At 32.7% G+C, this 22,940-nt stretch overlaps 2 protein-coding genes and 1 pseudogene across 3 annotated transcripts; 1 reads left to right on the top strand and 2 right to left on the bottom strand.

The window, feature by feature from the left end:
* Nucleotides 1–4,662: 4,662 nt before the first annotated feature.
* LOC145567487 (bifunctional aspartate aminotransferase and glutamate/aspartate-prephenate aminotransferase-like) lies at nt 4,663–11,551 on the top strand. Its single transcript, XM_081626781.1, has 10 exons — nt 4,663–5,081; nt 6,806–7,040; nt 7,193–7,286; nt 7,381–7,484; nt 9,567–9,815; nt 9,893–10,006; nt 10,174–10,257; nt 10,636–10,806; nt 10,932–11,045; nt 11,180–11,551. The coding sequence occupies exons 1-10, from the start codon at nt 4,960–4,962 to the stop codon at nt 11,321–11,323; spliced, it is 1,431 nt and encodes a 476-aa protein (XP_081482907.1). The 5' UTR covers nt 4,663–4,959; the 3' UTR covers nt 11,324–11,551.
* A 53-nt stretch (nt 11,552–11,604) lies between these two features.
* LOC145566444 (protein DETOXIFICATION 16-like) lies at nt 11,605–16,545 on the bottom strand (annotated as a pseudogene). The gene is made up of 9 exons (XR_014095423.1): nt 16,536–16,545; nt 15,630–15,937; nt 14,126–14,671; nt 13,909–13,995; nt 13,430–13,486; nt 12,994–13,232; nt 12,637–12,755; nt 12,458–12,544; nt 11,605–12,360 (listed from the first exon to the last, which is right to left on the bottom strand). The product of XR_014095423.1 is annotated as a protein DETOXIFICATION 16-like (transcript).
* Nucleotides 16,546–17,452: 907 nt separating this feature from the next.
* On the bottom strand, nt 17,453–21,422 carry LOC145568726 (uncharacterized). The gene is made up of 6 exons (XM_081628144.1): nt 21,042–21,422; nt 18,397–18,463; nt 18,177–18,299; nt 17,972–18,055; nt 17,800–17,886; nt 17,453–17,694 (listed from the first exon to the last, which is right to left on the bottom strand). The coding sequence occupies exons 1-6, from the start codon at nt 21,107–21,109 to the stop codon at nt 17,608–17,610; spliced, it is 516 nt and encodes a 171-aa protein (XP_081484270.1). The 5' UTR covers nt 21,110–21,422; the 3' UTR covers nt 17,453–17,607.
* Between the last annotated feature and the right edge of the window lie 1,518 nt (nt 21,423–22,940).

Raw genomic sequence — 22,940 nt, 5'->3', positions numbered from 1 at the left:
CTATATTATTTAGTGTAAATTTGAATTTATCAAATAGAGCTGTTAACTTAGATATGCGCTCTACAAGTTTTGCCATACAAAACGCCTATCTTACATGGGTGATCTATATAATTTTAGAGATCGTCTATGTAACTTGACAGTTGTGTATTGTGTGTTACTTATTCCCTATTTTGTGGTAGTGTGGGAAAGCTCAAAATGCAAGGAAGTGGATGCTCCAAATTCTAGCGCTCTCAAGTCGTGCTCCCATGAAGAAGTGGTGTTGAACCCACCGCGGAGTCTATTTGAATCTGCCATGCTTAGTGTCTATCATCATCATACTGTGTGCACTCGAATACCCTTTTGCAAACGCATTGAGCATCGAAGAAGTCAAAAGAACCCAAAAGGCGCGGGCGCGCACCACCCTTGAGTGGGCGCACAAGCCCCGTGCGAGGGCGCGCAAGCATGGGTTAGTTCCCGGTTTCGCTTGGTTTCAAATTCGCGCCTCTTATTAATAGTTATTTTAAACCCGATTTTTGTGAGAAGTTTTAGATATAATTTTGATCATAATTTTATCTTATTAGTTGAGAGTTTCTCTCTCTAGTTTTAGGGTTAGTTTAGGAGTAGATTTAGAGAGAGAAAGTGAGAGATTTCAATGGTGATTTGAGAGATTGATGATACAAGGGTGACAATTGTGTTGAAAATCTTCTCTATTATCAATGAGCATTTCTAACTCTATCTCATTTTATTGCTTGATTTAATTTCATGTTTGTTTGATTTGATTTTGATGTTTGATCTTGATTAGTGTAATTGTTCTTGATATTTTTTTTTTTATTCTTGATTTCTTAGTTGTTTGTTGTTAGATGATGATTCTTGAGTAGTTGTTTGGCTAGGGATTGGGTAAAACTTGTATGATTGATTGATTGTGATTAATTTGGGAATTGTGTTGATTGATTGTTGAGATTATAGCGATTAATGTAAGTTTGCATGTGTGTAATTCGATTAGGCCTTGAGAATTATGCTAGATTGCATTGTAATTGCTAATGACACGACCAATTGATTTAGGAATTGCAATTATCGATTGGTTTGAATTGTGATTCTCCTAGTTTGTTATTCGTAGAGACCACTAGCTTAATGATTTGGAGATAGCTCTTTGATTCCAATTGATAGCTCTTATCATTAGTCTTCACAAACTTTGATTGGCATGTTCTTTCCAAGTTGTTGCAATTGTCATGACTACTTGTTGATCCCCATTCCCTGGTGTTTTATTTGTTTGGTTGTTTGTTCTGTTAGTTGGTAGTGTTACCTCTTCACCTTCGACTTCGACCTAGCTTAGGCGCACATTGAAAGCACTTGAACATAACCGTTTCTTTGGGTTCGACCCTTGACTTACCTCTATACTTGTATTTAGGTTTGTTAAGTGTTTATAAATTTTGTTTGACTTAGGGAGGATTAGTCAACGACTTAGTTTCCCCCTCAGCTCGTCAGTTAATAACTCAGTTTTTGTAAAAAAATAAATATATAAAAAATTTTAACTTTAAATCAACCTTATTAAGGAATAAGATCAGATTTTCTACATTGAGAAAATCTAAAAATTAATAGTTAATTAATCTTAGGAAATTTTGGGCAGTAAAAATAAAATAGGAATGTATTTTTTATAATTACAATATTAAAAATTATATATAATTTGGTTTATTAAAATAATTAAATGAATAATTAATCATACCCAAAATCCAAATTAATAATTGATTTTGAAAATAGTTTTGATGCCTAAATAAAATTTTCATTTTTGCTCCAAAATTCAAATAATTAAGTAAATTACCAAAATATCCTTTTTAGAAGTTAATTAATAATTAACTAGAAAAATACAGGGTATTACAATTTTGAAAACTTTTCTTTTCCTACCCTCACCATGTTTCATTTATTTTAATCAACATAAAATGAATTCATCAATTTTTCTTTATAATATACAAATTTAATTTAATTACAATGAGATCATTTTCACATGTTTAACCATTACAATAGTTTTTTTTTTAGGAATACCATAGAGATTTATAGTTAGCATTATCTAAAAATAAATGCAAATTAACTGTTAAATTTTATTTTTTCAAAAATAAATAAATTATCATAAAAGTATTTATTCAATTTTTTTTTAATAAAAGTTTATTTGATAAGAAAAATAGAATTTTGTTATCCTAGTATAGATAAATTTATTGTTAATTTTAAAATTATGGATATTTAAAGATTTAAAAATTATATGAACAACTCTTGTAAAACAATATATTAATAAGGTTTTATAAAACACAAAGTATTGGGTGCGGCTTGCCACACCCAATGTTTCGTCAGTCGAGACTCGAGAAGGTTGCGTCATCTTCTTGTGATGAAAAACAAGTTTTCACCCGATGACAAGTTAGTGGTGGTTACAGAGAAGGAGAGGAGCGAGGTCATCCATGGAAGAAGAGAGAGAAAGTTTAATTGCTTAAGATTCTCGGATTTTTCGAAAAATGCGCAAAAAATCGAATTGGGGCATTCTTATGTGATGTATAATTGTTGAAATTGATTATCCCATATGATTGTATGTTGAATTGTGAGCATTTTGATAACATATGCATGTATTTTGGTTGAGAAATGAGCAAGTTATGTTATAACCATGACCTTTAGTACAAGCACTTCAATAGAGGTTCCACCATTGTTAAACAAATTATACATATCCTCAAACAAGTTATACATATCCTCTATTGGCTGGATGATATCCTCTATTGGCTATATGATATCTTTTTATTGGCTGGATGATATCCTCTATTGGCTATATGATATCATGGCTGGATGATATCCGATCCTCTATTGGCTATATAATATCATGGATATCATATAGCCAATAGAGGATATCATCCAGCTAGTAGAAATATCATCTAGTCAATAAAGGATATCATCCAGTTAGTAGCGGATATCATCCAACCAATAGAGGATATCATCCAACCAGTAGAAATATCCTCCGGCCAATAAAGGATATCATATAACCAATAGAGGATATCATCCAGCCGATAGAGGATATCATCCAGCCAATAAAGGATATCATCCAGCCAATAGAAGATATCTTCTCTTTATAAAAAATAAAAAAAAAGAAGACAATATATTTTGAATGATATATTATTAACATTGAGTTATCAAATAAATAATTATTTTTAATGATATATTAACAATCTTTTATTAAATAAAACCGTAAATTTGGAGTGATATATTAACATTAAGTAATTATAAGATAAATTTTGAGTGATATATTAACATTTAGTTATAAGATAAAATTCTTTGAAAAAAGGGTTAAAAGATAAAACAATTAATTCTGAATACTCCATATAAAATATACATAGAGTGTTATGAATCTTATGATATTGATAATAATGTGTTACGAAATATTATAATGGTTTTATCTAAATATCCAATGAATGAGATATAATTAATTTCAATTTAGTGAGTAAAATGACATTTAAAAATAATAAAATACTTTCAAAACTTAAGAAAAAAAAATGAAAATTTAAAAAACATATTAAAAAAAATATCTTTAGATATTAATCATTTTATCTAAATATCAGTGAATGAGATAATATATTCATAATTTATTTCAATTTAAAATGAGATTTAAAATTATTCTAATAATTTGAAAACTTAAGAAACAAACTTACCTTAAATATATGTAAAAAAGAAATTAGAAAAGCTAAAAGAAATGTGACATATTACGAGATTACAAGAAATATACAAATTGGATTATAAAAATTCAAAAATCACGCTTTGTACGGGTTTAAATCTAGAATATAAATAAAGTAAGCATTTTTTAAGAGCATTCGGTGTGCCACATAAGCAATTTTATTATTTTAATTAATTAAAAATTAAACTTATATTTTACTTTAGAATTAAAAAATTTACTTGCCACTTAAGCAAAAGTGATGAATGGGATTTAAGAATTTTGCCTTGTAGATAGAAACAATGAATAGTGAGATTTAAATTATTTTAAAAAGTAAAATTTATTTAAGAATTTTGCCTCGTAGGTAGAAACAATGAATAGTGAGATTTAAATTTTTTACAAATTAAAATTTATTATTTTCCATACCTTATAAAAAAGTTATGGACACTCTTATGAATAGTGCATTGTCAATTATACCCTTCAAAATGTGTATATACATACATATCTTTTTTTTTAAGGCTATACATACATATCCTCATTAATATGTATTCGTACAAGGTTTTTTTTTTTTTTTTTTTTTTTTTTTTTTTTTTTTAATTTTTTTTAGAAAAATAAATAAATAGTGGTTAGACGATTATACCCATTTAAATATTAAAACTTATTTACCCGAATGAATGATAATTTAACTCTTAAGAATGATGCGCATACATTTATACCCCTAAATATATTTTCTCTCATTAATGCTGCCACAACTAAATTTGTTATGTAAGGCCAAACTGAAAGAGTTTAAGATATAGCTAGCTATGACAGGCGCATCGCGCTCATTAGCTGTTCTAGTTTTATTTATTTATTTATTTTTATAAAATTATCTTTAGATATTAAAATTTAAATTATTTAAAAAATAATAATATGTTACTCCAAGGTGTCTGCTCACCAACTCTCTCCCACCAACTAATACAGTGCAACTCCAAGCCGCCTTCTCACCATCGCATAGGCTTAAATTAGCAGGTATTTGGTTCATTAGATTAGAATGGATTGGTATCAAACTTGAGAGATATGCATTCTAAAACTCATACTATTTTAAAATTATTTAGATTTATTTGGATTGTGAATCTCAGTGAGAGAGGTGTGTGTGACCTAGAGTTAGAATCCTTTACGGAAGTATTGTTATTTATTCCATCAAACTGACCGTGATAAATTCCAATCCCCACCCAACCTCAATTTTAACATCCCCACTCCACTTTGATTAGTCTTTTTCCCACCTACCCACCAGCTCGTGGACTCACACACCAACTAATACTATGCAACTCCAAGCCGCCTGTTCACCAACTCTTTCCCACCAACCTCACTGTCGCCAACTCGTCGGAGATCCTTCCGGTCGACCTCTCTCGCTTTCTTCTCATCCCGTCGGCATTTCTTTCAAGTATCTTCTCCTCATTTCTCAATTATCCAATTCGAATTTAAAATGTAGTTTCAATTATGTATCTAATTCTTTATTTTGTATTGGTATCATCAATTTTTAGTTACTTTGTGAATTTTTTCACATTCATTGCTTTTGATTTGGGTTTTTTTTTTTTTTTTTTTATTTATTATTAATTCATTTGTTGGCCGGTGGAAATTTTAGTGTGCACTTTGATGATTAAAAATCGTTTGAAGAATTGGGATTGCAATGATTTATACTATTTCTTATTTTGAGTTCACTGATCAAAAACCCATTTCATAATGATTAACTTAAAATATTGAAATCGGGAAAAATTCATTGTTAATCTCTACAAATATAAACTGAATTTGTTTGATCATAATATTAGAAGTTAAACACTACAATTGCTCTATCTATAGGCTTGTTGGACCAACATCTATTGTTAAGAAAATGAACCTCTTCCTTGTGTATTTGGTAGCAATGTCCTATATTATAACTTTTGTTTGTGCTCTCACATTAACTTATTTAAGTCTCCGTTTGTTTTGGTGGAAAACATGTTTCGAGAAAATGATTTTTTCTATGGCAAACACTTTTCAAGGGAAAACGCAGCCGTGAAAATAAGTTTCTTTTGTTTGTTTTCCTTAAAGAAATTATAGCGGAAAAAGGAAAAGGGAAGTGGAAGAAAAAAGATATCAATGTTGAGGGTAGACCGGAAAAAATGGCATTTCTTCTATTTAAATTGTTTCCCATCATTTTTACAACCCTAACAAAGAAAAATGGGAAAACAATCTTGGAACATGTATTTTGTCAAAACAAACAGAGGCTAACCGATTACTCAAGTTCCTATTTCCTACTCCCTCTGTTATTTTTTATTGCCCCAGTTAATCAGATGTGCTAGAACTTTGACAAATAATATCTTTAATCATCATTAAGTATAAATTATAAAAAAATTAAAATTCAAAAACTATACATTGGGACAATATTTACAAGTACCTGTATGGCCATATGACTATGTTTGATCATCATATGTATAGAGAAAAAACATTGGTTAAAATGGTACATGTGAATTGTGCAAATGTCAAACCGGAGCACAAAAAAAAAAAAAAAAAAAAAAAAAAAAAAAAAAAAAAAGAGGGAGTATAGTGCCTTTGCCTTGTGCAAAATCTGAAACATTAGCCAATATAAGTTAATATTTCCAATAATTGGTAAATATTTGGCAATTATTGTGGATAAATGTGGTTCTATTAATGTTGTGCGATTACTGCCCATAGGTTTTGACCAGATGTTGATTTCAATCTGAACATTTCCTTATGTAATTGAATTGGTGAAGTTCAATTTTATTTAGTATTATTGGTATATTGCCTTTTATGTTTATAGTTGTGAACAATTATAGTTTTTGTTAATTGCACTTTCTGTATATTTCAACCAAAATTTGTTTGTCGTTTTCCATCAAAATGTAAAGTGAAAGTGAACATTAAATTCATATTTGTGGTACATATCCATGCTTCACTATTACTTTAAGTTTTATTAATTTCAATAACTGTGATGCTTACACATATCTTGTTTATCCTATATTTTACAAATGCTTAGGTTTTTAGCCTATGTCTTGTTTATTGTCATTGTTCAGTTGATAAACTTGTTTTCTTTCATGAGACTTTTTTCTAGGTATATACTTATTTTTTTTCTTGACGAATGTAATAATTTATCCATTTGTTGTGTATTACCAGAACATCAAACATTAGGGAAGAGTTTTTTCCTAGACTAAGAGCGGTGATGAGATCTCAAAGTACTTCTGATCCTATTGAACTAGATGTCTCATTGAGTCCAAGGGTTAACTCTGTTAAGCCCTCTAAAACTGTTGCGATAACAGATCAAGCAACTGCTCTTGTACAAGGTGGTGTTCCAGTAATTAGGTTGGCGGCTGGTGAGCCCGACTTTGATACCCCATCGGTGATAGCCGAGGTCTTATATCATCCCTATTGCTGATTACAAATCATGTTCATTTGATTGCTTTTTGATACTGAACTTGCTTCATATTACAATGTTATATGCTCTCATTCATCAGGAAATATTAAAAAAATTTCCTTTCTAAATTTGTACTTTTACCTTTATAGGCTGGCATTAATGCAATTCGTGAAGGTCATACTAGATATACTCCAAATGCAGGTACTATGGAACTTCGCACTGCTATTTGCCACAAATTAAAAGGTTAGTGTCTTGTTGCTTTTATTTGTGTGATTGTTGTGGATCTTGATTGATTAAAAGAAAGAACAAGAAGCTAAAGTCTAGCTTTCTAAAACAGAGGAAAATGGAATTGCTTACTCCCCAGACCAAATTTTAGTGAGTAATGGAGCTAAACAGTCTATTCTACAAGTAGTGCTTGGTGTTTGTTCACCCGGAGATGAGGTGAGTTTGTTGTTCTTTCAAACTAACTATTACCCTCATTTTTTCCAAATCATCATATCAAAGTTTCATTTAAAATAAACTGTTTCCTCAAACTATTGTAATTTTGTCCAATGAACATGTGGACAAGATTTCACTCTTATTATGCTCATTGAAGACTATGTATTGCCACGTGCTAACAAACATTGACACCTTACCTGTGAGCCACTTGCTTTATGGTCGTGCCAAAATAAGGTGTAATGATATAAAATTTCTGAAATTTTAAACTATTGTAATTTTGTCCAATGAACATGTGGACAAGATTGCTCTTATTATGCTCATTGAAGACTATGTATTGTCACATGCTAACAAACAATGACACCTTACTTACCTGTGAGCCACTTGCTTTACGGTCGTGTCAAAATAAGGTGTAATGATATAAATTTCTAAGATCTTGTATAGTATCGTCCAATGTATTAAAAAGCTCAAGGCGCACTGAGGCGAGAGGGGTTCTGCTGCGCCGCCTTAGTGCGCCTCTTTGAAGTGAGGCGCAGTATATGGGCAGTTAAAAAAAATTTCTGAAGTTTGCCTCATGTGCGCCTCAAGTGTGCCTCGGGCGCTTTTTGTGCACCTAACCCAAAACGCCTCGCCCAGACCTAATTAAGCGCTCACCCCTGATCGCCTTGTGCCTCAGCGCCTTAGGCGCGCTTTTTCAAACACTGGTATTGTCTGTAATTCTAAATTATTTTGGTCGTATCTAATACTCCATCCATTCTTTTTTGTTATGCCCACATTTTAGTCTGTTCTTTTATGTTACACTTTGCTTTATTCTATTTTTGGCTTACCCATTTTACCATATTACCTCTTTAACCTCACATTAATTACACCTTTCCATATTCTTTCTCTTAATTTATTCACCTTTTTCTTACATAAACCCACCCATTTACATTCTCTCTTTTACATTATCCTACTTTTTTTTTACATCTACTCACATTCATCAACATTTTCTTAAAGACAGAAGAGAGGGAGTATCTATTATATCTATCATGATTTGACCGAGTTTTGAATGTGCTAATATGTTCTCCCATAGTCCAAGAATTTAATTGCTTTTCGTAAAATCTTGCTCTGGTCATAGGGGTGCAATTAATCTGTAATGGAGGGAGTAAGAAAAAACATCTTCTTGTGAAGTCTTGTTGGACTATTCTTTATCTGTAATTTACATATATATTTATTTCATAATTTTTATTAATACGCGATATAAGAATTTTAGCAATGAGCAATAAATAAAAAAAAAAAAAGAAAAAAAGAAAAAATCTAGGCTGGTGTGGTATGATCTATTTTGATTATAAGAAGAATAAAATAATGTGTTGTTAGATTGAAGGTGAAGGAAGCATAGCTTAAGTGTTCCTACCATCCATAATTTTTTTTTCCCCCCCCTAATGTCTACTAAAATCTTTCTCTCACTTGAAATGGAATTTTATACTTAATCAATGTTATGTAAACCCTGACTAACTCTCACTCTCCAAATTCCATGTGATGTGGGTCTTCCCACCGTCACTAGAGCTTACGTAAATTCTATCAGCTGCTAGCAGGCTTAGATTGAGCTCTTGTTGGACTATAGAAGTTCTTGAATTTCAAATAATCAAATTTGTGTTATTGGCACATGATAAAATTGTATAAAACATTTGTTGTGTTGCATCACTTTTGCATTTGACGGCTTTCATCATGTATAATCATTTAACTCTTTGTCAGACTAATCACCTTTCAATGTTCTATAATGGGATTATGACTAAACTAAATTATGGCAACTGCAAGGTTTCTTTTCTTTCGTTGTAGTATTTGGCAGTTATTATTTTGCTACCTTGCCCATCATTCCATCAACCTGATGAGTATCTCTCTGACCTGTGAGTGACTAGGGTCTGCACTCTGCAGTTCTGCACTTGGGAAGCCTTTGCAATCGAATTGATAAATAATATTGTGTTTTAACATATACATGGAAGATCTTGATTGTTTTGCAAATTTATTTATTAGTGATGTTTCTTGTTCTATCTAGCTAATTTTATTACACTCTTGGTATTAATGGATTTGCCTATAAATCAAATTCAGGTCGTAATTCCTGCACCTTATTGGGTGAGTTACCCTGAAATGGCAAGGTTGGCTGATGCAACTCCTGTGATTGTTGAGACTGGAATATCTCGTAACTTTTTAATGGACCCGAAGCATCTGGAGTCAAAACTGAATGAGAAGTCAAGGTTGTTGATTCTATGCTCACCATCCAACCCAACAGGTTCTGTTTATCCCAAGGAACTCCTTGAAGAAATTGCTGCAATTGTAGCACGATACCCACGACTTCTGGTAGTAGCAGACTGCCTTCTTACATGTATACCCATATCATTGTGGTTCTAATTGTTGAAGTATGATTTTCTCTTTAGGTCTTGTCTGATGAGATTTATGAGCATATCATCTATTCACCAGCTAAGCATACTAGCTTTGCTTCACTACCAGGAATGTGGGAGAGGACTTTGACTGTCAATGGCTTTTCCAAGGTAATTTGCAGACAAGGCTACTGAGTTTGCTGCTGCAAATTACTCTCCTTTAGATCGTTTTGCTTCTTTAGTGTCGACTCTGTGGATGACAATCTATTAAATTAATTTGAATTAGTATGCTGTTTGATTTTCCACTCTCACTCTTCAACTTTATTTGACAATCATAGGCCTTTGCTATGACTGGTTGGAGACTTGGATATCTTGCTGGTCCAAAACATTTTGTTGCTGCTTGCGGAAAGATTCAGAGCCAGGTATAACTACTGAACTTAATGCTACCACTTAGAATGTTCTTAATTTGAAATTTTTAATAAGCTTAAACAAGTGATGATATTAAAACTTATCAAATTGTTTTGAATATCAAATATTAACACATAATGGTAGCACGAACTATCTGGCTGATGACTTGTTTTGGTTATCACAATATCACGTTTTTTTTTTTTTTTTTTTTTTTTTTTTTTTTGAGTTAATAATTATAGCATTCATGCGATAAAATATGGGGATTATATAATATTAAGAACCTGATGAAAGTTGAAGTATACACTGATTTTCAAAGTCTGATTTAAAATTCAAAACATAGATGTAAATTCGAACCCTGAATTGTAGTTGGTTTATTTGTTTTGCTGTTCTAGTCGACTTCAGGTGCCTGCAGTATATCCCAAAAGGCAGGGGTTGCTGCTCTTGGAATGGGTAAGGCTGGCGGGGAGGCAGTGGCAACAATGGTAAAAGCATTTAGAGAAAGACGTGATTTCTTAATTAAAGGTTTCAGTGAGCTGGAAGGTGTAAAGATATCCGATCCTCAGGTACTTTCTGTTGACCATCTCTTGCTCCATGTCAAACCCCCTCCCCCCCCCCCCCCCCCCCCCCCAAAAAAAAAAAAATCTCTTTCTATATTGGGAGCCAATTATATTGACCGGACTTTTTGCAGGGAGCTTTCTATCTGTTCCTTGATTTCAGCTCTTATTATGGTTCGGAAGCAGAAGGGTTTGGTGCCATTAATGGCTCGGAATCCCTCTGCCGCTTTTTACTTGACAAGGCTCAGGTATGCTTGTACTGATTTTTTGTTGTAGACTGCAATTGATCAATGTCACTCTCTTTCCTTGGTGCTTGTAACAAATGATGTTCGATGGTAATAATAGGGAAAGGGATATTTAAAATTAACATTGGCTTTCTTAGGTGGCACTTGTTCCAGGAGATGCTTTTGGGGATGACAACTGCATTCGCATTTCATATGCAGAATCTCTTTCCACTCTTGAGAAGGCCCTAGACAACATAAAGAAAGCCATTGCCTTGCTCAAGTTGCCTGTGTCAATCAACTAACTTGTTCATTTTGGAAGAAGACTATTTACTCCTGTACCATTTACTTCATAGTTCATACAATACAACTCAATTGCCAATTATCTATTCATTACAATATAGAATTGCGGTCTCTGATTCTTGTGACTTTCAGCATTGGTGTGAACACTTGAACAAAGAAAACATAGAATTGTATCTTTGTATGTATCTTTAATTTTCATATTTTTCAATAATAAGTTATTATTTCCATTATTATTTTGAAGTAACTACTACCAGTCTACTAGCTTTAAAAAAAAAAAAAAAAAAAAATCTTAAACGAGTTCTAAAAGAATGAGGTTAAATTATGATCTAATTAACCCAATAAGGCTATATAGACAAGTTTTTCTATTAGCTTTGCTCCATAGATGAACGAGCAGATTGATCCTTAGACAAGCAAAACTTGAATAAAGTACAATGGTCAAATTTGAGTTTGACTGAAATCAAATGAAGTACTCGAACATGAACTAGGAAATATGTCTCTTGTAATGCCACCAAGGTGCTACATGAACCGGTATAAATGTTGTTTGGGCAAAAGGTGATTTACATAAGAGCTTGAGAAATGGAACTTGCTTGCCCCTGCAGTTCCAGCTATATATAGATTATAGCTCAATGGAAATCAACAAAAGTTGAAGTGTCAATTTGCAAACAACTGGAATATTCTGTTTCTGTTTGTATTGTTCTGCTGTTGAGCTTCTTCTGAGAAGGATGAAAGGCTTGCACCAATATTTCACGGAGGAAATATTCACCAGCTTGAAATGCATTAGCCCTGAACATTGAAAGGATCCGGAATCTGGAAGATCATTATAGCAACAAGAAAGGTTAAATTAATCTCATATGTTCATTTTGTACCAAGGAGTAGAGAGTTTTGCTTCTGGTCAAAAGATCCAGGCATTATAGATTAGTTTGAAAAGCTGATTTCCTATCACAGATTGCTGTTTTCTGTCATTGACAACATTGTAGCTTCAGAAAACCATCTCTTTGGGAACTTTGGATTCGAAGACTCTCTCCGTAGCTTTCTTGGCCTAAAGAAGAATCACAAGATCATGGTCAAATTGATAACAAAGGGAGTGGGAGATGAAGATAATTGCAAAGAACGTAAAAATTTGGTTAAGGTTTTACCTCTTCCTCCCAGTTTGTTTTCATAGTAATAGCAAGGAAGGAGATAGCTTGAAGGGTGATTGCGCATAAAATCCCTAACCATAGACCCTTTAATAAGAGATTCAAGGCAGAAAGAATGGTTAAAATTTTTATAAATAATCATTAAGGCGTTTTAATACTGTGAAGGGGTGAATGATTACCTTTCCTCCAATGTGCATGAAAAATGCTAACAGGATAGCAACAGGAAGACCCACAAGATAAAATGACCCTAGATTAATATATGCCCCGATCTTTTGCCAACCACATCCTCTAGCAGTGCCTGAATGTTTACAGAAAATTAGAAAATACTGTGCACTACATAAGACGCATGCCACAAAAAATTAGAAAAGACTGTCATTGTTGATTTGCTACAACTATATATATACCATGCAATCATGCATGCCTCAGTTAAGCACACAGTTTTAGTAGAAACATATACTAGTAACCAAATTGGCAGGTTCCAAAACATAACTGTTTCAAGTTGACATTGACAATTATGTGAGGGTGTTACCACTTACCAGATAAGACGCAAGTGAGTCCATCTACAAAATTGGTTAATGCTAGCAGGGGCATCATGGAAGCAAGATATCTGATCACTTCCATCTCGCTACTGTAAGCATAACCCCACGCATTTCGTATCAATAGAAGGATCAACCCCACAACAATGCTCTCGGAGACTGTCATACATAGAACAACATATACTGCTAATCTTGCTGCTTCTGGATTCCCAGCTCCCAATTCATTGGAGACCCTAGTACTGGGGACAGAACCCCAAAGAGAATTTAGAATCTACTACTATATTTATTGTATATGCCCTTCCCTAATCAGAACAATTCTCTAAGACAGTTCATAAGAGTTTTGGCAGTGCTTATGAAAGACAAACAAGTAAGCAACATAAAAGAAGATAAGTAATTACTATATTTCCGAAAGCAAGGGAAATAAACCAAAGCTTACCTTACAGCACCACTGAAACCTTCAGGAACAACCCAAACAAGTGAGGTAGTATTGAGGCTGCAAGAAGTTGAGTTCCAAGATAAATACAACTCCTTTCATTATCATATAAATCAAATTTTTCAAAAAATTCCCCTCCCACTTAAAGGAAAATGATCGTGAAGTATTAACATGCCAAGTCTACTACATGTATAGACAGTAATCCGGACTGCTCAGTACCAGAGCTCAGGTATAATTAAAAACAATCCTTTTTTCAGCAGTGTATCAAACTGTGCCTTGAGGCCCTTAATATCGGCGTTATCATATTAACATGTTGTAAATAAAAAACAGTTCACTACATTTTCATCTTTATGACTAATAAATGTTTTTAGATAATAGTTTCATTGTTATGAAGTCATAGTCTAAATAGAACAGAAGAGCTTTATTTTTTCATAGAGATGATCCTGAAGTTGAACAACAAAGTGCAATGTTCAAAGACCAACCTGATAGAAAGCACCGAAGTTTCTAATGCTGGATTCGGCAGAAGACTAGACAAGAGAACAATCATCTCAAAACACCACATTTCCAAGCTGTTCCAATCACAGAAAAGGAAGTTCTTTAAAATACTAATTAAATCATAGCACATATCAAATGCTTTCTATAGCATCCAAAATCACTGAAAATGTAAGTCCTTCCCACAGGAATGTAATAGAACCTTACCAGACCATGACAGTTGATGGTATAGCGAGCCTCAGAAGAGCAGGAATACCTTGAAATGATGCTTTGGAGAAGCTGCTGGTCCAAGTTCTTGAACACAAAGAAGAAAATTTTACATAAAGTGCTAACAGAAGACAATTAATCCAGTACGATATAGTATTTGCAAGGGCAGCTCCTTTGATATCTAGGTCAAATTTGAACATCAACAACCAGCAGATTAGTATGTGACATAAAGTAGTGACTCCAGAGGTCAGCATCATAGGAATGACTATTTTGTGTTTGAAAGAATCTGATAAGGCATTGAAGAAGACTATAGGCAAAAAGACTAGGAATCATAAAGCGGGCATACAGAGCAGCTCCAGCTGCAATCTCACGGTCCTGTCCTAAAGTCACCAGAATAGTTTCGGTATATGACCATATTACACTAATGGGGATGCTTATCAACATCAGCAAAACCATGGCTCTCTGTGTGTGTATGCCCACCATATTGTATTGCTCTGCACCATATGATTGGCCACATACAGTCTCTAGTGCACTCGCCATTCCAAGCTGCTCACATAGATGAAAAATACATTTTAAAACATAAGTATGTCTTGTATTGTTATATGAAATTGTCCAATTAAGGCCCTGTTCACTTCACCTTATTTTTGTTGAACTGAAATTATTTTTAATGAAACAAAATTATATTTGCTGAACTTAAATTATTTTTATTGAGTTTAAATTAATTTTACTTAATTGAAATTATTTTTGATGAACTGAAATTATTTATACTGATTTTCTATTATAATTTTTCTTTAAGAAAACTGAATTTTACTGAACTGAATTTATTTTTACTAAACTGAAATTATTTTTACTGAACTGCAATTAATTTTACTAAAATGAACTTATTTTTGCTGAACTGAAAATTATTATTTTTTTTTTCAAGGTGAAGTGAACAGGGCCTTATTATCTCATTGCTGAAAGGTACTAATATATTACAGCTAGAGAATAAAATATATATATGATCATGTCTAATATAAAATCTTGGTTCATGTAGTCGAGCCCATATTTCCGATTAAGGTTTCGATAGTTATTGAAGGTTACCTTGATATTGTTGTAATATCAAATAAAATCATACTACCTCCGTTTTTTATTAGTTGACACGTTTTGACTTTAACACTATTCACACAATCCTCTTTGACCGTACTTTGTGATTTATACGTAATGAAAAATATAGTCATGTGGATCTTGTTAGATTCGTCACGATATATATTTTTAAAATATCAACTTTTTATAATTTTTTATAATTGGTAATTAAATATTTTAACGATTGAATTTGTGCATTGGCAAACGTGACTAAAGAAACGTGTCACCTAAAAAGAAACGGAAGGAAGTAATACGTACACGATATTCATATCACACAAACTAGGTAGAAAAGTCTATGTTTGATTTATATGACATAAAAGTATATATTAGAAGAAAAAATAAATAAATAAATAAATTTGGATAATGGAGAAAACCAACTAACCAGCACGCTGAAGCCAGTAACATAAGCAAAAGAGGTAGCCATACAAGCTGCAGAGAGAGGTAACTCGCCGAGGTGGCCGACCATCATAAGAGAGATTATATGCAATAAAAATGTTAAGAGACCAACTAATATCAATGGACCTGTCAACCCTACTTGTCTCTTTGCTTCTTCTATAAAATCCTTTTTTCCCAAATGGTGATATTTCTTTTTGTTTGAAACATCATAGTTAATAAGTTGATCATGTTCATGAGATTCATATATGTTTCTTTCAATGTGGATACCTTCTTCTTTGGTTTCTTCATTGAGTACTGTTCTAAGAAGAGGGGAAGTTGTAGAGGAGTTCTCTTGTTTTTCTTAATTTTTATTAGTTTCGGAGCAACACTTGTAGCAAACTAGCAACCGGTGATTTTGTAGGTTAAGTCGGCCAACTATTGTTACATCACTTATATAGGGAACAAGGTGCACCCAGGGTATTTTAGTAATTCCGCGCCTTGTTATAGCAGTGAGGTGGCTACGTGTAGGCAAGGTAATTTTATCACGGCTCATTTAGTAGCCATTAATAATATACTGTACTATGTATAAAATAATGAATTTATGGTTTAAATATCTTTGTTAATTTATTAGCCATCAATTATTGAAGGGAAATTCCTACTCCATCGTTAATAATATTGACATTTGTTTAAGAAACATATCTCATGGCAAACTTGTAAATAAAGTCTTTTTTTTGACAATTTTATTTTATTTTATTTTTACAAAACATATCTCATTGCTATTAAATTGACACAATCCTTGATGTAAAATATAAAATTACGATTCTCTCATCATCAATAATTATATTATTTTATGCATATAAAATATTAATATATGGTCTAAGTTCTTAACTATTAAAGTGCTAGTCACATTAACCTATTGCCATTTGCCGTATTACATTTACATGTTATTTTAATTATGACTCTTCTATATTCAAAGGAAGACAGTATCTTAGTAATTAGAAGGGGCACCACGCCGATTTGTCTTGACTTATATATTACTCTCTTCGTCCCCTTTTGATAGTCACTTTTGGTAGAAAATCACGGAAATTAATAAACATAAATAAAAAGTAGCAAAAGTACATTGAAAAAGTAAATTTACATTGGATATGCAAAAAAGTAAAGAGAGAAAGTAATTAAAGTACATGGAAAAATAAAATTTACATGAAAAAGTTAAATTTCCACAAATATTTATGCAAATGGGAGAAAATTTTGGTAAAAAAATAATATTAATGGTACTTGAAAAAAGAAATGTGACTAACATTTTGGGTCACCAAAAATGGCATAAGTGACTATTAAAAGGGGACGAAGAGAGTATATTTTTTTTTGGTGTTTAGAGAGCCACAAGGACAAATGATGAAAAACGTAACAAGACCTCTTGAAATTGGTTGGAGCTCTAACCACTTAATCAGTTGAGCTATATCTCACTCTCATGTAATAAAGATATTACAAGTTTACAACTGAGCTTAATTTACTCTATCAAGACAGAGTATACACAATATAAAAGTATTAATGGACATATGCATAGTGCTCTTAAGTTCTTAACTACTAACAAGGTAAGCAAAGCAGCATATCATTCAGCGTAAAGTAGTTAGAAAACTGATAATATCTAGAGTTATTCAGCATCCAATGGTAAAATTTAGTATTTTTAAAACCAATGTTCCTTTTGTCAAAGTCTAACCAGAACTACTATTCCAAAAAAAAAAAAAAAATAAATAAATAAATAAATAAAGAGTCTAACCAGAACTGACTACACAGACAAAAAGTTCGCTCATATAGACTAAGCGCACAAAATTGGTGGCCAATACATTCATTGACCATAAACACAAAATCTTCATCAACAAAATGTCAAAATTAAAACTTAAGTGATGTACAACATACTCGCATAAAGAAATGTACATTAGACGTATTTTAACACAAAATGAAAACTGTTTAAAAAGTCCCTTTCATCATAAAGCATCACAAGCAGCAATTCGACATGTAATGGCATCTCCGAGTGAGCCTAATCCCAATTCCAAGCTGGAAATTTTGTAATGCTGGATATAAATCAAACGTGTTAACCAAGGGCATGCTTATAAAGTACAGTATCAAGTGATTAAATCAAGTGCCAAGTATGCTAAATCAAGTGTCAAGTATGCTACCTTTAGAATTTGGCTTTGATTTGCTCTTCCTGCGAACTCCTCCAAATCGATCTCCTTTCCCTTGACAATGTCTCGAATGGCTTTTATCTAAATACATTCCAAAATCCATGGTTATACATGCCGAATGTTTCAGAGCCAGCAATGAACAGGAAAATGATAGGTAATGGCTCACCTCATTTGCTGAAGCATCAAAACATGCGGCAAGGATATAGGTACAACTATCAGAAATGCCACACCTTTTTAAAGATTCCGTAATCTGTAAACATGAACATAATATAAACAAAAGCCATCCAAAAAATTGTATCGAGGGCAGCAAAGGGAAAAAGGGGGGAAGGGAAAGGGGGCATAGGTGTTAATTAGCAACAAAAGATAATTACATGTTTAGATCCAGAATAATTGTAAACTAGCTCAGAATGAAGTGTTCTTGTCGTGAGAGTCTCCCGTCCTTTAGACAGTAAAGCCTTATAGGCAGCTACTAGAACAGGGAAGGCATCAGGAATCTGTATCAAAAAAATAAAAAAAAATAAACAGTAGATTAAAAGATAAGGCTAACCTTGCTCAAAACAGAAAATAGAAGCAAAGTTTTAGAGAACTCACAAGAGATGCATTAAGAAAAGCAACTTCTGGCACCAAGTTTCCCGTTTGCATTAAGTTCAAAAGTTCTCTGCAAACACAAGCATAGAAAAGTGGGCTTACATTCATATGGTTTCTTTGTTTTTAAGGTGTAAAAATGTAGAACCCACATGATTTATGTGTACTAGTTTACATAAACAAAGGAAACAGTAGAAGCCCTTGACAGAAACATCCCAGCAAAGATACATAAATTTAGCCACAACTGGGATCACTTGAAGGAGGATTTTTAGACCTATGTACAACTAATATAACCAAAAATCACAAACGTAACAAATCTCAGAAGATTTTCAAGGTATCTTCAAAGGATTAAGCTGCCGTCTCTAATGTGAATTTTTTTTACTGATAAAATACATATAAAATCAACATTTTATTGAATGTAAAGACTATTTGTATAAATATGCAATATTAAATTTTAAGTAAATAGCAAAACAGGGAACAACCAATTAAAGTTGGGAGTGAAAGGAAAATATTGATCCATTTGTTAGCTGATCAATTTTAATAAACAAGAACTGAGAACAAAGTAAGTAATAGAAATCCCTTCACTATAGTGTAATCTAAGAACCTTATATGCACCTCCTAAGGTTAGAACATTGAAGTCAACCAAGAATAATGAAACACAACTAATCTTGTCCCACAGATAGGAGATTATAGAATGCACATCGTTTTTTTTTTGTTTTGTTTTGTTTTGTTTTTTTTTTTTTTTTTTTTTTTTTAGCATTCTTTAGGATAATATAAGCAAATTAAGAGGCAACAACAAAAGCAACGAACATTGACGAAGTGGTGCACGTGCACAACAGTAACACTGATATTTATCTCATTCTTTCTCTAGCAATACTCTTGGTTAATCAAAATAATAATAAAAATCACTGAAAATCAAGACCTAGGGAAATATCTTGAAATGGTAGAGGATGTGGTCTCAACAGGAATTGATTCTAATACGTGCGTTGATAGGGCCTCGGGATATTATTGGTGGTACAACTGCAAAGGAGTAATCTACATATCAAGCATGAAATGTAGAGAATAAAACTGCTCACCATTTCAAAAGCACAATGCATAGAGGACAACAAGAGAGTAAAACAGCCATCAAGCTAAAAAATTACCCACGATCACATTTCCAAATCAAGAAATAACAGGCAACAACCTAGTAGAGTACTTGACTTTGGCAACATAAAAGTATCAAATCACAACTAGAAATCTTCTTTTGAACAGGTTACACCCTCAAATAACCAATAGGCTCACTCCATTCAATTGTAGCACCATATAGGCAAAGGCACTAACCTCCATTGTTTAATAAACCATTTATATTTTAACCCCCCAAAATATCTAAAGTTTTGCCCAATTGAAATCACGACCCATATAACAGAAAAGGCAAAGGTAGTAAACATTTTATCTTGCAATCTTTACTCAGTAAGCTAAAATTCTCCAAAGCAGTGAAGCACATAGTCCTTAGAGGATCAACCACCATAATAAAATCCATCCATTCAAGTAGAAAAATCACATAAGATTCATTGAGATGTACAAGATTTCAGATTGTCCACCTTATATTAGGATCATTGTCTTGTGGGCCTCTCAAAGAGTGTAAAATTGTAAACTGTGAAATGCATGACCATACTCAAATGGATTATGTTTGTCTCGACAATACTCATGAGCTCAAGAAATAATTTTGAGCTAGATAAGGCTGACGGATAATATTACTTTATTTTAAACTGGAGACAATAAGTGATAAAGGAAAGGATATGTACACTCGTCTAAAGGACAAGTGGGAAATTGTTGGAAGTATGTCCTTCAAACAATGTGAAATTGTGAATAACTCTTGAAAGTTATTGAATAGAATACGGAATTTTATTAATTAATTTAGTTAAGTAAAATATATTTAGCTAGGAATCGCTATTGATTAGTAGTCTAATCAAAAGCTTACAAATTAATTTCCAATGTGTGTGTGACTCTACAGTTAGTTTAATTTAAGTCGTGAGCCTAATCACATTATACTAACTAACCAATATCGGGGTCTAGCTAAACACATTATCAACTATTATTTAGTGTTATGCTCATTATTTACATGACATACTTCCAACACAACCATATCCAACTCTCCCACACCATCAACCCCCTTTGTTTTTACCTTGATTATAATTTGTATACTTGAACTCTTCATTTCACATCAAGGTCCTTTACACATTTTGACAAGGGTATTATCACTTTCACACAACCACACGACATTTTTGGGCAAATAACAAGTCTGAGTAACATACTATTATTTGGGCAAATACCATGTTACATGTTAGTTGCAACTTTTGGGTAGTTTTTTTTTGAGATTACTAATATGTAATAAATTAAAAATAAATGAAATAATATGTAATAAATTAAACAAGAGCTTCCTCTTTCATCATTTTCATCCCACAAAAAAAAAAAAAAAAAAAAAAAAAAAAAAAAAAAAAAATCAAGCATCAACATCCGTAATTTAAATCATTACTACTATAGTAAAATTTCAAGCTCTAATTTTAATTAAACAATCAATTCAAGTGATACTGTATTACATTTCGAATTAATGGTTTAGGTTTTATTACACAAACAAATTAAGCAAATATAAATTGAGGGAGTAGAATTACTTTGAATTGGTGACGTCAGTGAAGAGGAAGAGCGAAAGTGTGTGAGCCTCAACATCGAACACCTTCATCTTCGACGCTGAACAGGGCAGGAAGGGCAAGCGGGCAGCCGATAGTGCGAAACTATACCCTAGATTGTGAAATTGATATTTTGTGATTAAAAAGAAAATTCTTACTTGAGAAGCTGCTCAATGGAGGAGAGAAAGTTAGAAGGCGATTCAATGGAGAACTCAGGTAAGGATTCAATGGAAGGGAGAATGAAAAAGGGAAACGGGAATTCAGGTGTTGAGTCACTTCGTGGAGACTATTAAGGTTGAAAGGCTTGAAACTGTGAAGGTAATATGCATAAAAACCGAAAACCGTATTGAACCAAATCGAATTATTAATTTGCCTTAAAAAAGAAAAAAAAAATTATTAATTCGGTTTAGATTTTTTAAATTTTTTTGGTGCAGTTTGGATTGAGAATTTTGAAATTTCAGTTTTGCGGTCTGAAGTCGATTTTGGACTTTTTAAAACAAAAAATCGAATCCAAACCAATTATACTTGAGATATATGTGTAGGTTGATTTAATTACAAGTTAGGCTCAATTTATAGCCTATCAACCTTAGTCTTTCATATAAACTAGGACGGCCAATGTGCGCTATGCGCGCGGAGTGGCTTGTCTTTACTTGATGTTTATATTGGTTTGTGTTTAAAGTTTTCATGACATTGGTTTTTGTGGGCAAAATAATTTGTTAAATAAATGGACTGTGATGGATTGTTGTGAAGAACGTTGTTATTAAGTGCAATGTATCAATGTTATACCATCCAAACAAACAACCTTTTGGTTGTCTAGTTGATAAAGTTTTCATGCAATTAAACCATAATCTCCATTAAATAACAAACATGTTAAACTTTATTATTCCATTTTCTATTTAATTTCTTATTAATTGAGTAAATCTTTCAAATTCATCCATCTAATTAATTTTGATCATGGGAGAAAGTCATGATTTTGTTCATGTTTGAGGTCCATTCTATACCCCATACATCTTGATCATGCTACAACAAAAGAGAACATGACAATTTCAAGATTAAGTCAACTAAACAGTAAGCATTGTAGAGTAACAACCATTTTAAATTTTAAGAACGGGTACTTTGGCTCCCCATTTGGTCCATTATCGGAAAACCTCTTCACTGAACTCTCTGAAATAAATAGATATAAAAGCCAAGAAAAGTTAACATAAAAGAGATTCCTCCATCAAAATGTGTGTTGGTCTCCTGGATGAGCATTAGTATCTACCTATATATCATTTCATAAGTGAACAATAGCAAATCATGCACCGAATCATGTGTTTAGCGTATGACATAGTGTCAATTCATTGATCAGTGATAGTTACCACATAGTGAGGTTATTTGAAATATAGCTGTAGATATACAAGTATCGGTAACTTCACATTTTCACCCAAAACTTCAGCCGCCCTCTTCCACCGCCTCCCCCGCCCATCCCTCAGCGTTGCCATTTCCAGCCCGTCGATTGCGAAAAGGACCTTCCTTGTCACTGATTTATAGTTGGGATTGTGGAAATATAGTGAACAGAGATGTGGAATTTTCTAATTCAATGGACATAGTGAACAAAGGTGGGAAATAGAGGAGAAGTTGAAATTAGTGCTTGGTAGAGAGCTCGGTATGCACTTCAATGGAGAACTAACAGTTTGCTTCAGCCGAGAAGAGTATACAGAGGTAGAGAAGGAAGGAGAGAAAGGGCCGCTTATGAGTTTATGAGTAAGAAAGAGGAAAAACAGTACTAATTACATGACATTAACAGACAATCATTAATGGGGGTATGAAGGTAAATAAACATTTTGAGGGGTATATATATGTCATAACACTATTCATAAGAGTATTTTTCCACTTTTTATAAGG

This window comes from Chenopodium album, chromosome 11, assembly GCF_948465745.1.
Source record: "Chenopodium album chromosome 11, dcCheAlbu1.1, whole genome shotgun sequence".
Lineage (NCBI taxonomy): Eukaryota > Viridiplantae > Streptophyta > Magnoliopsida > Caryophyllales > Amaranthaceae > Chenopodium > Chenopodium album.
Note: the sequence above shows the minus strand (reverse complement) of the source record. Positions and strands in the feature narration are given on the sequence as shown.